General features: G+C 39.8%; 1 protein-coding gene across 6 annotated transcripts in view; it reads right to left on the reverse strand.

The window, feature by feature from the left end:
* Nucleotides 1-12,976, reverse strand: part of LOC139597225 (integrator complex subunit 6-like) — a 40,016-nt gene that overhangs the window by 6,654 nt on the left and 20,386 nt on the right. For 3 of the 6 annotated variants that reach the window (XR_011681547.1, XR_011681546.1, XM_071442286.1), the window contains exons 7-11: nucleotides 11,023-11,186; nucleotides 9,816-9,968; nucleotides 8,074-8,206; nucleotides 2,211-2,305; nucleotides 1,343-1,453 (exon numbers count right to left, since the gene is read on the reverse strand). Coding sequence is in view for 4 of the 6 variants with exons in the window: in XM_071442286.1 (XP_071298387.1) it covers nucleotides 1,343-1,453; nucleotides 2,211-2,305; nucleotides 8,074-8,206; nucleotides 9,816-9,968; nucleotides 11,023-11,186 (656 nt within the window). In the remaining 2 variants the exon portion in view is untranslated. Of the gene's footprint in view, nucleotides 1-1,342; nucleotides 1,454-2,210; nucleotides 2,306-7,796; nucleotides 7,878-8,073; nucleotides 8,207-9,815; nucleotides 9,969-11,022; nucleotides 11,187-12,976 lie in introns of those variants that run through there. The other 3 variants (XM_071442289.1, XM_071442288.1, XM_071442287.1) reach the window with 3 other exon arrangements.

Genomic DNA, 12,976 nt, shown 5'->3' on the forward strand with positions numbered 1-12,976 from the left:
CAGGTTACAATAAAGTTGCATTTAAAACAATAGTATTATTTAGATACAGTAATAAAATTTCAGTTTATTTTTGAACCTATGAACTAAGGTTTGCCCTGTATGCTTGTAACAATATAAGGGAGAAAAGTTGCAATAGAAATCTGTTTTATGAGTACATTTCTAAAAATGTATCACTTCTCCAATTAGCACAGATTTCTTATTACAGCTACAGAGAATTTTACTGTATTAACTTCTAACTGTATTCAGAGTTAAGGTTTTTTTTACCCATTAGCAATACCACCAAAGAAAAATAAAAACATCCAACCAACCAAAACCCCAGAACCCACTGTAATTGCAAGCCACTTCCCCCAGAACTCCTCCTCTGCACAGTTTGCTTCATTATCTGTGGGAAATTGAATTTAAGGACAGCAGGAGCACAGCAGAATTCTGGAATTGCCTGTGCCTATAGAGGAGCTGATAATGCATTCCACACATTCAAACTGTTCCATGTGCTGAGAACGCCTGTGAGAGCCACAGCAGCCATCTCCAGTCATTCCAACTCCACAGTGCAGATAAATCATATCAATTTGCATATCACTGGATTACCAAAATACCACAGCAAGTTTTATGTCTAGTAGAGGCTCAGTCATTCAGAGGCTCTGGGATGTATTTTGTGCATTCTTTAAGGCAGAGGATTTTTGCTTTGTAATTTTAAAGGCTGCTTCCCCACTGCCTTCTAGATGTTGAACTGCTGTTTTAGGAGCTCCTCATGCTAAGGAGGAAGAACTTCCAGGCCCTTACACCTGGGATGGCAGTCTTGGCAAAGAGAAAAAGATACACAGGATTATTTCCCACCAGGTCACACTTAACACATAGAAAGACTTTGACCTGAAGGAAATATGAAGCTCAGATATAAAGCTTGAACTGTGATTTTACTCCCCACAGACAAGAATATACTTTTTTTTTTTTTTTTTTGGAAAATACACATTGCCAAGGGACACATGGAAATAAATATGAGACTGAAAGCAAGCCTCTGACTTCAGCTGTGAAGAACAATGGCAAGAACAGGCATAAATCCAATTAATGATTATCTTTGGAGTTTAAAATCTAGCAAATATTTAAAGTATAGCTGAAGAGGTTTCATTTGCATTCCTCTCCACCACTTACAGAAGGCACAATCACTGGCTACAGAACCATACAGGATTCATCCATATTTGCAGTGGAAATGCTCACCAATCTTCAATTATAATATATATGCTGCACACCCATATGAACTCCCACAGGGATTAACTGCTTTATAATGAGATTACCACAAACTAAATAATCAACGCACTTCTAATTGCAAAGGTTTCATCAATACTACCTGTTGGCTGAGTTTTTTAAGGTAAGAGATAACACTGTAACTAAGTCCACAATCTAAATTATCTGATATCAGATTTGGAGCTCCCATCATCCTTAGGGCTTTCTTTAATGGCTATAAGGAAAACAAAATACACAATAGTAAGAGAATAAGTATTTAAAAAAGAAATTTATAAGCTCAATTATAGGAAGCTAAGGCACATAGATTAGTGCTCTAGCTTTTCCACTTTTGGCCACTAAAATTCAAGTCTATTCAGATAACATGTGACATGAGTTTGGTGTCTAACTAGCTCACAATGGACATTATGCCACATCACCAAGACACCACAGAGCGTGGTGCCACTGGCAATTTCCACTCCAAGGCTCAGGTCCAGAATAGCCGGGATGATGCAAGTCCATATTGAGGTGCATTGTCCAAGCTACACGTGAAAGGTGACACAGTGCCTCCCTCCACCCTTTATTTGGCCCAGTCAGTATCAGCTTCCCAAGCTGTAGCACTACACCCACATTAACAAACAACTTAAACTGCATTTTCCTAATCCAGTTACAAAAATAATGCCAAATTTGGCTTCTCTGAATGTTCTGAAGTACTTTTGATCAAAATTAATTCAGTTTTTAATGATCAGAAAACACATTTATTAAACACTTAATATCTTAACATAGCTACTCCTCCTCCTCAGTATTTCTACAAATTCTTTTAATTCTTAAAAATATTTATTCTAATCTACATACCTCTGAAAGGCAGAATGTTAACTACCCAAAATGCCATCATAATTATGTAAAAAAACTTTACTGGGAAGAGGTATGATGCAAAGGACTCTGGCCACACCAGCCATTATACCCCGGAGGATGAGATGAGAAGAGGAACATACCAGTAAGTAGTAAGGAGGCATTGTTTTTAAGTAGTTGTCAAAAGCCTGTCTCCACTTCAGATTTGGCTTAAGTTTGTGAACCTTAAACAAGTCATCTGCAAAAGGAAAACAACAAAAGGTGTCATTTATACAGTCCCTGACCTTTAGCTTTGTGCAAAATCGTACGTGCCAGGTTTCCCCCCATTTTCTCCCCACACCCGAATCCCATTGGGGCTTCCCCCCAAAAACTGCTCTTAACCTGAGGTGTGAAGGATTGGGAATCCCCACTCCTAGCTGCAGTAGGTAATCCAGAGCAAGTCCCCATTACAAGCAAACTTACAAGGTACACCAGACTTAAACACTGCACACAACTACCAGCAGCATGGAAGGTGCAACAGATCCACCTGTTAAAGAGTTTCACCTCCCTTGCCTCTCTCTTGCACATCAGGGAGTCCCTGGATCTGATTAAATCAAACAACATTAATTTGGTTCCAGCTCCATTTTCAAACCAGCTTTCTTCTGTTCAACCTGTATGATGAATTCTGGTCTCCAGTAAAAATATTCTTTGGCATCAAAGGGAAAGAATAAAACAAGTCAAATCAGGGAATCCTTCTGGACAGCTTTGCTGGACTTGCTGCCAACAGCAGCAGCTACACCTGGCAGACAAGGGGTTACCTCCAGCCACAACACCTGCCTCATGCCAGGGCAGCAAAGTCTCCCACAGCTATAGACAAGAGAGAAATATTAGCTACAAAAACTGCTGTCCTTTAAGAGAGGGGCAAGCAGACATTTCTTGCTTTGGGTAGTGTTTTAGAAGCACGTGGCTCACTCCAGGTGTGCACATGGCTTTCGGGAATGGCTGAGGTGAAGCGTGGGCCTATTTGCTGTGCACACTGTGAATTCTACACCAAACACAGCATCCTGCAATTTACCATTTGCAATTATGAATTATCCACTGAAATGAAGGTTCTTAGTAGGATCGTAGCGTGCTGGCAAAGTGAGGATAATGGAAGGATTTGCAGGTCTGGAGAAAGGGATGTTCAAAAATTAACTGGGGAGAGCTGCAGGAGACAGAGATGCACAGAAGAGGGTGTGCAAAAGACAGATGTAGCAAAGAAATAGTTTTCTCCACATTGAGTTTTCAGGAAGATGTATTTGGAGAAGAAAATTTGACTTGCATAGTAGTCTGCACAAATTGAACAGATGTTATGATACTACTTCCCAAGTTCTCATAGACAAACCACTCTCAATTACAGGTATTTTCCAATCTAAATCAATTCTGGATTACATATAAAAACCATACTACAGATGCTACTTCTTCTCTTTCCTGGCCTGAAGAAAGTGAGCTGGAGTTGGAGAGGACAAATCAAAATTCCATTTAAAATCTCAATATACTTCAAGCTTAGCACTATTACACTATTATCCAAAAGAACCTGGGGTGATATCATGACATATGGCAAAAAAAAAATAAAATCCATTTTTATTTCACAGACCTATTTCCTTTCTGCAGCAAAATGCAAGTTAAACTACACCCCTCTCAAAATTCAACATAAAACCAAAAACTTAAAAAGCAAGATGTTCAGTATTGTAGCATGTCCTAATATTTGACAGTCTATGGGTTGGTTGAGTACAGCTTGAACCTTAAATCCCTTATCAGCACTTGATTAGTGTCTCACTTGCTGCACTGTGAGGTTGTACAGGGCACTGTGACATGGCACAGGCACTCCTCAGCTCAGCTCCCAGTCCACAGCACTTTTACTCCCAGACATCAAATGCAAAAGCACCTCCCTGATCTCTGCTATCCCAAGAAAAAATTCTCCAACCTATGCAGAGCTTCAACTTTTTAAAATCAGCCTCCCCACAGCACAAACTCACTGCAGGAACTGCCACCTTCTCAAAAGGGAGGTGAACACAGCCACAAGTTTCAGAGAGAACTTCACCATCAGCATCTTACCTGCCTCTACCTCGAGAGTTTGAGACACACACTGTCAGCAGACTGCAACACAGGCACTTGAAAAGCACTTTTTCCCCTGTGCTGCACATGATTATTTATACAAATAAGCAAACTAAAAATAATCCAGTTAACTATGTCTTCGACAGATTAAACACCAATTTTTTGCAGATAAAAATCAAAAAGTATTGAAAAAATCCTTACACAATTTAGTTTTACTTCTATCTAATTATTTTCAGATACTAATTTCTGCAAAGTCTACTTAATGCAGAATTCTCTTTGTTTCTGAACTCAGAGGGAGTTAAAAGCACTGTATAATTGGGAACATGGTATTAAAAACCATTAAGAACAGGCTGCAAGCAACAACTCAAGGGATCAGGTAAAATCACAGACCAGTTAACTGAAAATTGCATTGCAAAGTCTTTATCTACTTCAGATTAACGTACAAAACAATCAAATATTGACAGGACACAATACACACTTTTAACACTCAGTACTACAGAAGGGGGCTGGATGCACCTTTAAAGAGCAGTGAACAGTTAAAAAAAAGAGAGTGTGAGAGAGAGGAGAGTCAGCAGGTAATTTAAGTAGTTCAGCTGGAGTCTAAATTACAACAGTCATGCACCATGTAACTCAAAGTAAAACTCAGAACTTCTTTTTTATTTTTTAAATCCCCACTCACATTAAACTCCACCTGAGCAAGTGTACCACCATTCCCTGTTGACTCCTGTAATTCTCCTAATTAGGCACTAATCCACTATTCTAGGTAGTAGATTCATGATTTTACATTCACAGAAAACAGTATCCTTCCCTGCAAACCATCTAAGCAAAAGTAAGGCACTGCAATGGAAAACAGCATCCATCATTACCTAAGAAAGGTGTTGTGTCACTGTTTCCCCATTGATACAAAATGTATCAAAAGTATCTGGCTGTTCCTCCCAGAGCCAACAGCATGCTGTGTTCACACTGGTGAGAACACAGCCCTTAGTTTCCAAAATATAAAAATCCTTACTTGCAGGTTCTCTCCCAGAGCCTGTCAAAGCATCAAAGTAAACTGTCAATGCTGCAGTCCTTCACAAGCAGACATTTTCTAAATGCTCATCCTGTTGAATATTTAGACCCACAGAAAAAGGGTATTTAACCACTCTCTCAAGGCATTTCCTTCATGGTTGTTTCACTGCTGCTTCTGCTGACACTCCCAGTGCACAGTCACTCCTACTGCCCAGCAGTGCCTGCCCTCCCACCCATGCAGCTAAAAGGAACCAAGGAAACATCTCAGGCAAGGCAGAAGCATTTGAAAATTTACCTCATCTTTACTCAGCTCTCCCTAAAACCCCTCCTTCAACTTCTGCTTCATGAACTTGGCTGTACAATGTTTTTAAACAGAACAGCACCTGAAGTACAACAGCTTTGCACAATCCTTCAAGAGGAGATTTCTATCATCTGTAGGCCAAGCATTCAGCACTGAAGCACGTCAGCATCTGCCTGTGAAAAGTTCTGCCTTCAGCAGCCTCCCACTGAGCAGAAAGAACTGCAGCCCACCTCCTCAGCTCTGGGAGCAAACCACCACCAAGCTAGTCAGGATTCTCTCTAGCTGTCTGAAAGCAAACTGGAGCTCTCATCCCACATCATCCATCATGGCTGGAAATGGAGCAGAGGCCAGGGTTTCTGTCAGTCAACCAAGCACAGTGCATGAGCCCATTAACAAACAGACTGTGTGCCTTCACTGTTTTATCAACTCCTATTCATTGGCTCCTTTCCCTTACAAAGCTTCTGAATGCAGGCCCTGGAGTTAAACACCAGCAGGAGTTACAGCATTCCCAAATCCACTCTTGCAGAAACCAAGACATAAAATCACCAAAGCTACAGGATGTGGTACAATTCACCTCCTTCAGCCACAGACCAGCACAACTTCTTTCACTTTTCTCCAATATCACCTGCAAGTTGCCTCATGCCTACCTACCTGTTTGCAGGGCTGTCTTACATTATTTTTCAAAAAGAGACTTAAAACTTCACCTGCTCAGGAATGCAGGAGGAAAACAAAAATGCAAGCAAAAAAAAAAAAATCTTTAAACATCTTACTATCTGTTTCTAAGGCTGAACACATTCGATAACACAGTACAAATACACAGTTGTAAAGTGGGTTTGTCTTTGAAAGAGTCACCAGAAGGAACAGAGGTAGATTATCCACGGTACTGTCCCAACCAGTCCTCCAACACAATATTGTACCAGTAGGGCAGGAGCCACAAGACCCACACTGATCAATATGGGAGGTAGTGGCTGAATGGAGACTTCTCCTGGCCTTGGGAGTTCTCCACATCCTTTTAAATCTGGATGAGAGTAATGAAAAATTGGTTTTACACACTCCTATCAGTCCTCTGCTGAACCATCAGTATCCACTACTGGTGTGTATGAAGGTAGAACAGGGGGAGTGTTCCTACCTACCTACAGAGCCAAATACAGAGTCAGTATTGCTAAAATCATCTAGAAATAATTTACCAGGCATGCTGCTTATCATCTCACTCATCTTCTGTGCCAAGTAGAGAAGGACCCAGATCTACTTTTGTGTTGAAGGTATATTCCACAGAACTTAATCCTACCATGCCTTAGAGACCAAGGATAAACAAAGCCCTGGAAGGAGATCTGAAGGTAACACTGTGTGTGTTTGTATGAACAATGTGGAATGCATGGGATTCATGACCTCAAGGAAATATCCACTTTACAACTCAGGCAATGTGGAAACTCTGCATTTTCCTTTGAAGAGCCTTCAGAAATATAAGAAATGGATTACCAGGTGAGTAAACTGCAGAATAGCACTACACACACTGACAAGTGCCTTTCCTCAAAGAGAAGGAAGAGCTTTACACCCCTGTAAAAAAGAGGCAGGGGGAAGACAAGAGCTGCCAGGGAAGACTCAGCAGAACTGCAAATGTCAACATCAAAATGAACAGGGAAGTTAACTTAGGATCAGTGATGGCTCTCCAGCTAGTGGATCTGCTGCAGTATTTCAGGAACCACAAAGTCACTGACACTCTCATCCTCCTTGCACACTTTGGGACAATTACCAGGCTACATAGATAACTATAAAAGACACATTATGAGCAAGCACAAGTTTCTTCTTTTTTGGTTATGACCAGGATTACAAAAAAGCATTCCTAAATTGTGTTCTGATCTTTTTTTTTTTCTTCCCTAGAAATGAATAGAAAAATCCTGTGTAAGACAGTAAGATTCAATTTTTGGTCACTGTTCTTCTGTATCACTAAAACATGCACAAAAACTAGAACAAAAAAGCCATAACAGCATCTGAAACTGAAAGGGTTAGTGGCACTCTGGAAACTCCTCTCTGCCATTGCCTTTATGCCAGTTACTCACACAGCACTTTTTCGTATTATATTTCCTTAGAAAATAATTTCATTGTGGGAGTAAAAAAAACAAAACCAAAACCTGGTCCTTTGGGCAGGAAAGAAATGCAGACTGTTTCACTGCTCAATTCCTTCTTACTGCTCTGAACTGCATTAGGGAATTCCCTCTTCCCAACACCCGTGACAAACACTGCATCTCATCTTCCAGTAAAAAATAAGCTGCTACAAGAGCAACTGCAAAACCTGGATACACCACACCCTAAATGAGGGAAAAGAATGGAGGTTGAAGCTTACTCCAGGTTAAGGAAGAGGCTACGTGTCTAGGAGGTGAACAGCATCAAACATGCACTGGAAGCAGGTAGCTCTCCTCCTCTGCTGGAGAGAAAAAAAGGGAGAGGGGGTATGAAAATCCTCTCCTCCCAAAGTAGGTTAAAAGAGTTTGCAACATTCTCTACTCTCTGATCTCCATTATTTTATAACGTCTCAAACTAAGGCAGAACACCAACCATTATTGTTTTGCTTTTACTCTGGAGCAGCTGCACTGGCAGTGCAATGCAGAGGTGTTACCTACCTAGCAATGGAAGTAAAACAGGGTAGTTGTAAGGCATCACAAAGAGGTTTACACAGGTTAAAGTAGTGCTTGCTTTTAAATACCCAAACGGGTGGCCGAGCTCGCTGTATTTTCCACTGCTACTCACAAATACCTGACAAAGAATAAGAGAGAGCACTGCATTAGAGTGAAGAATGTGAAGAACAGTAAACATGGGGCATTTAAAAATTTAAATCAATCTGAATCCAACTGCATTAAGACAACAAATTATCAAGCACAGACAAATCTGAACACATCAGGGTGAGTATGGACCTACACTCCCCAGTCATGAAACTGAGACATGCAACATTTAGTGTACACCCAGTAAGTGTGGAAATGCTCTTCACAGAGTAATCTTGACTGCTTTAGTGAAGCTACTGTGAAGTGATGCCCTGCAGAGTTTTTGAAATTATTTAAAACAGGTTAGGGACATCTGTTGAAGGAATGTTAAATAAAAGAGCTATTTGAAATTAGTCTTCTGACTCAAAAATAGCACAACTAATGTTTACAACAATGATGAAAAGAAATGCAAAACGTTTTTAGGCACAGAAATTAAACAAAACAAACATCCACTCAAGAAATGTCTTGATTGTGCCTAGTGCCAACATTCTTAAAATTGACTTTATTTTTTTAAGTGCACATATATGAGGGTTTTAACCCTGAAAAGCAATACATGTAAACAATATTTCAACAGGATAAAAATGGTAGATGTTCTTGACTGAGGTAAGCAAAATAACCCACATCTAAGTCAAAAATAGTTTTCCTAGAAAAAAATAAACCTTGCAGCAAATAGCAAGCGGCTTTCCTCTGTTTTTTCAGGGCCTAAGAAACTGGGTTTGTTGCATGGTTTCTATGACAATGAGCCTATTTCTCTGATTTTTAAGGGTCTGATGTGTAGCAGGGAGAAGAAAAGCAGTTTTTGAAAAACAGCAGAGTAATTTTAGTAATTCAAGCAAATAATGTCCCTAAGAGAATAAAAAGGACATTTTAAATTAGTTTTTTTTAAGTAACATTAATTTTTCTTTTGAATATGCCTGTCATATTTTCAACTAAGCTGTAGCATTTATTAGGGATACAAAAACAGAGACATCTCCAAATTCACCTTTCCAGCTGAAGTATCATACTAAGCATACTCCTGGTGTACACATTAGGCTAATATTTAAAAGAACACCACCAAGAAGGGAGTCTGATTTTAGAGAGGACACAGAAACTTATTTAAAAAATTACAAAACTATCATGTGACAAAGGATTTCAGCAACAGAATTTCGACCTCTTCAAGGCCAATCTAGTCAACAGGATCAACAGCTTCCATTCAATTCCCATTAGCAGCCTCAAGCATCTAGTGAAAATGATTTGCAGCTGTTCATTAGGTAACATGATGGAAACTAGTGCTGGGTTTTCCCTGTAAGCAAATGGAAACCTGCAGAGAATTTCAATTTAGCCAAAAATGGAACCTGGGGGGCGTATTTCTTAGCAAAATGAGATGGACCTAGAAAGAGAATTAAATGAGATTACAAAGCCTGTGGAGGGAACACTCAATTCTGACTCCTAATCATTCTCTTAGAAAGGAGGTAAGTGAAACCTTGACATGTTTCTTCTCATCTGCTGCAGAGTTTGAACCAGACCCCAATTCTCCAGGCTTGCAAAGACTGAAGTACCCATTATATTTCTAGAACCAGTACTGATTACCCATATATTTCTAGAATCAAATAAAGGGCAAGTACCTGCCAGCAGGTATGGGGAGACTTTCGTTCCAAGATGTACTGGGTGAGGGGTGAAGGCTCAAGCTCATACTTGTCAAAAGGAAGCTTGTCTATGACCATGGGCTCACAATCCACACAGGAGAACCTCACCACAGGGTGAGCTGTGCGTGGAGGCTGAAAGGGGGAAAAGGGTATCAGTTTTCACATATTTATGGTAAACAAAACAATTCTCTTAAAAACATCCATGAGCGGATATTTCACCATCCTGTAAGTCTTAAAACACTCAGGTTCCACAGTAGTCCTTTGAAGAAAATAAAATACAAGCCCCCACAACAGAATATAAACTAAATATTTCTCTAACTGAAAAAAATGCTCACACACTGATACACTCTTCCCACCAAGAGAAAAACATGGTTAATATGCCACTATTTATCTTAATATTTAAAAGCCTTCATGTCAATTGAGCTGCAACACAGACAGGCTTAAAGGAGACTTCAACTCTTCTTCCCATCTTGAAGTCCACAGAAAAACAGATGGGAGAGGGCACTCAATTCACAAAAATATCTCAAAGAACTCTCGACAAATCTCTTTTTTTCCCCTCTTTAATCAGGAGGTGGGAGCAAGGAGAATGGACAGACAGTACCTGGTGCACTTGCGAAGTGCAGGAACAGAACATGCCTAACAAAAGAGAGATGTTTAGATAGACTAATAAGGCATGTCAAATGTATGATCACTTCAGTAAGAAAAGGAGAAATTAGTACTGTTTTCTCCTCATTTTCTGCAGGGAGTAGCTCTTCTGTTTCAGTTTTAGTTCTTCCTGCTAGTGAAAGAGTCCACACATGAAGTAATACTAAGGAAAAAAACCCATGGTTGATCTTCTTTCAAAAACAAATACTCCTTTTTCCATGTTAATGAATTTTATAAAGCTTTGTTTAAAATTTAATAGGCTCACTATGTTTTGTGCTACATGAAGTACCTTACAGTTCAGTTTTTTAACCTTTTAAAACCATTAAGTAAATTAACTAACCATACACATGGAAGGGAACTTTCTGGATACAAGAAATGGCACAGGTTACAGTATCCACATTGGATTACACCTTTCTGTTAACCTTTTAAAGCAAAGTCACATCATGTTATAAACAGAGAAAGTAAAAACTACTCTATCCATTATTTATTTCCAGTCTGAACTATTAGTGTAGAATCTTTTTTCAGTTCTTATTTTACTTACCAGTGTTGGTGAATTCTGATCAGGCCAAAAAGATTCTGGGATTGGCCAATGCCCCACAGGAACACCCGTTTTAGGGTTAGGCCGTACATAAATGAGTTTATGACAACTATGCCACGGCTGAGAAGCAAATGAATTGATGGGCCTGGATGAATCAACAAGTCCATCTAAAATTTAAACAAAGCAAAATAATAAAAAGAAAATGAAAAGCTCCATGCATGCATTTGTCTGCTAGCAAAATTTCTGTATTAGCAGCCAGTAAGGCATTTCATTACTCTTGTTCCAAAGACATACAGATCTTTACTCAGAGGCTGAAATAACCTATGCATCCAGGTGCATCACAGAATCATCTGAGAAACAATTACAACATTTGTCCTGATCTCCCTTCTACTTCTAGGGCACAGCCATCACACAGTGAGTGCAGCAAGGCATCCTCACCTACTATGGAAAATGTATTTGCTTAAGCTCAGTGTCTGACACAGCTCCCACAGGCAGCACCAAGCTACTGCTGCTGGTTCTGCTGCACCTGGAAAGGCTGAGAATTGGCATTTTCATTTCTACACAGGCTGCAGTGCTCACTGACTGATGCTGCCACATGTGGAAACTCAGAGGAGCAAAGTTCCTAGGAGAAGTTGGATCCATCTTGCAGGAGGCAGATTTTGCCACATTTTTAATTACAACAATTCACAAATCACTTAAACCCCACAGCCTAAGTTTGGGGGCTGCAAAGGCCAGCATTCCCTACCAGCCCACGAGCACAGACACTCCTGCATGCTCAGGATAAAGAACTTTGTAGCATTACAGATGTAACCAGCAGTTTTCAAAGACTGCTCTTCAAAGCAAACAGCACAGCAGAGACCACCCACTTAACCAATCTTCCTTGTTTTAAAAAGATTTTACATCACTAGTTTTCCTTGCTTTAAAGAATTAGCCAGTAATACTGTGGAAACCATGTTTCAGGGAAACATCAGTTTGGTTTCTCTGCATTATAAAAACAGTGATTTTTACAGCTTGGGTAAATCCTATCGTATTTCTCTCTAGTTTAGGCTTTCTCAATTTCCATAGAAAAGTAAAGCCTTGGCTTTCATATCCACAGTCCATCACCATTCAAATGTGACAGAAATGAAGGTAACAAAACCCCCAAATTTCACCAGTCATTCTGCCACACAGGAGAGAACATTTGTGCCACCAGAGACATTTGGGAATTTGCTGCTGTGCTGTCCAGCACAGCATTACAGGAAAGCCTTCTTTAAATAAGCAAAAGGAGAAAACAAACATAGAAAAAGCTGATTCCAGAATGAAAGCAGGAATAAAGCTGGCTTTGCTAGAATGTTCAGGTGATGCTAAATGCTATTATGTTTTCTGATATTCCAGGATCCTAACTTCCTAAACTGGAACTGCTCAGCCCTCTCCTCTTCCTTCAAGCCATGAACTTCTGTAAATCTGAAGAACTGCTTCACATCTGGAGTGCACTTTCCTCTTTTCCTCTTATGCACTTGACTCAAGGGAGCAAAGTAATTCTTTGTTCTTTGCACAGTTTTTCACTCACAGCTAAGAATGTTCACCTGCATTTACTGATCTGTGATCATTCAGCAGAACGAAAATCTACAGAAAATTAAGCATTGAGATTGCTTTAGAGATGTTTAAGTGTTTAAACACACTACTAGTAGATTTAATTATTTTAAGTACAGTCCTGACAACACTGTAATTCAAACTAAAATGCTTCCTGCAAACATTCCCTTTCCTCAGCCATCCAAAGAGGTAAAAAGAGTGACACAGAGCCAGCCAGCAGTAGATGATCCATACAAGCAGGTGCAGACATATGGCATCATTTAACTTAGCAAGGATCAAAGTAACACTGGTAAAAGGTGTATCCTGTACACTACAGGGAAAAGCTGGCAGGAAGGACATGGAAGACATTTAAGGACATCTACACACAAACAAAACATTTTGTCTT

This window comes from Agelaius tricolor, unplaced genomic scaffold, assembly GCF_023055355.1.
Source record: "Agelaius tricolor isolate 1412-34295 unplaced genomic scaffold, bAgeTri1.0.p SCAF_17, whole genome shotgun sequence".
NCBI lineage: Eukaryota > Metazoa > Chordata > Aves > Passeriformes > Icteridae > Agelaius > Agelaius tricolor.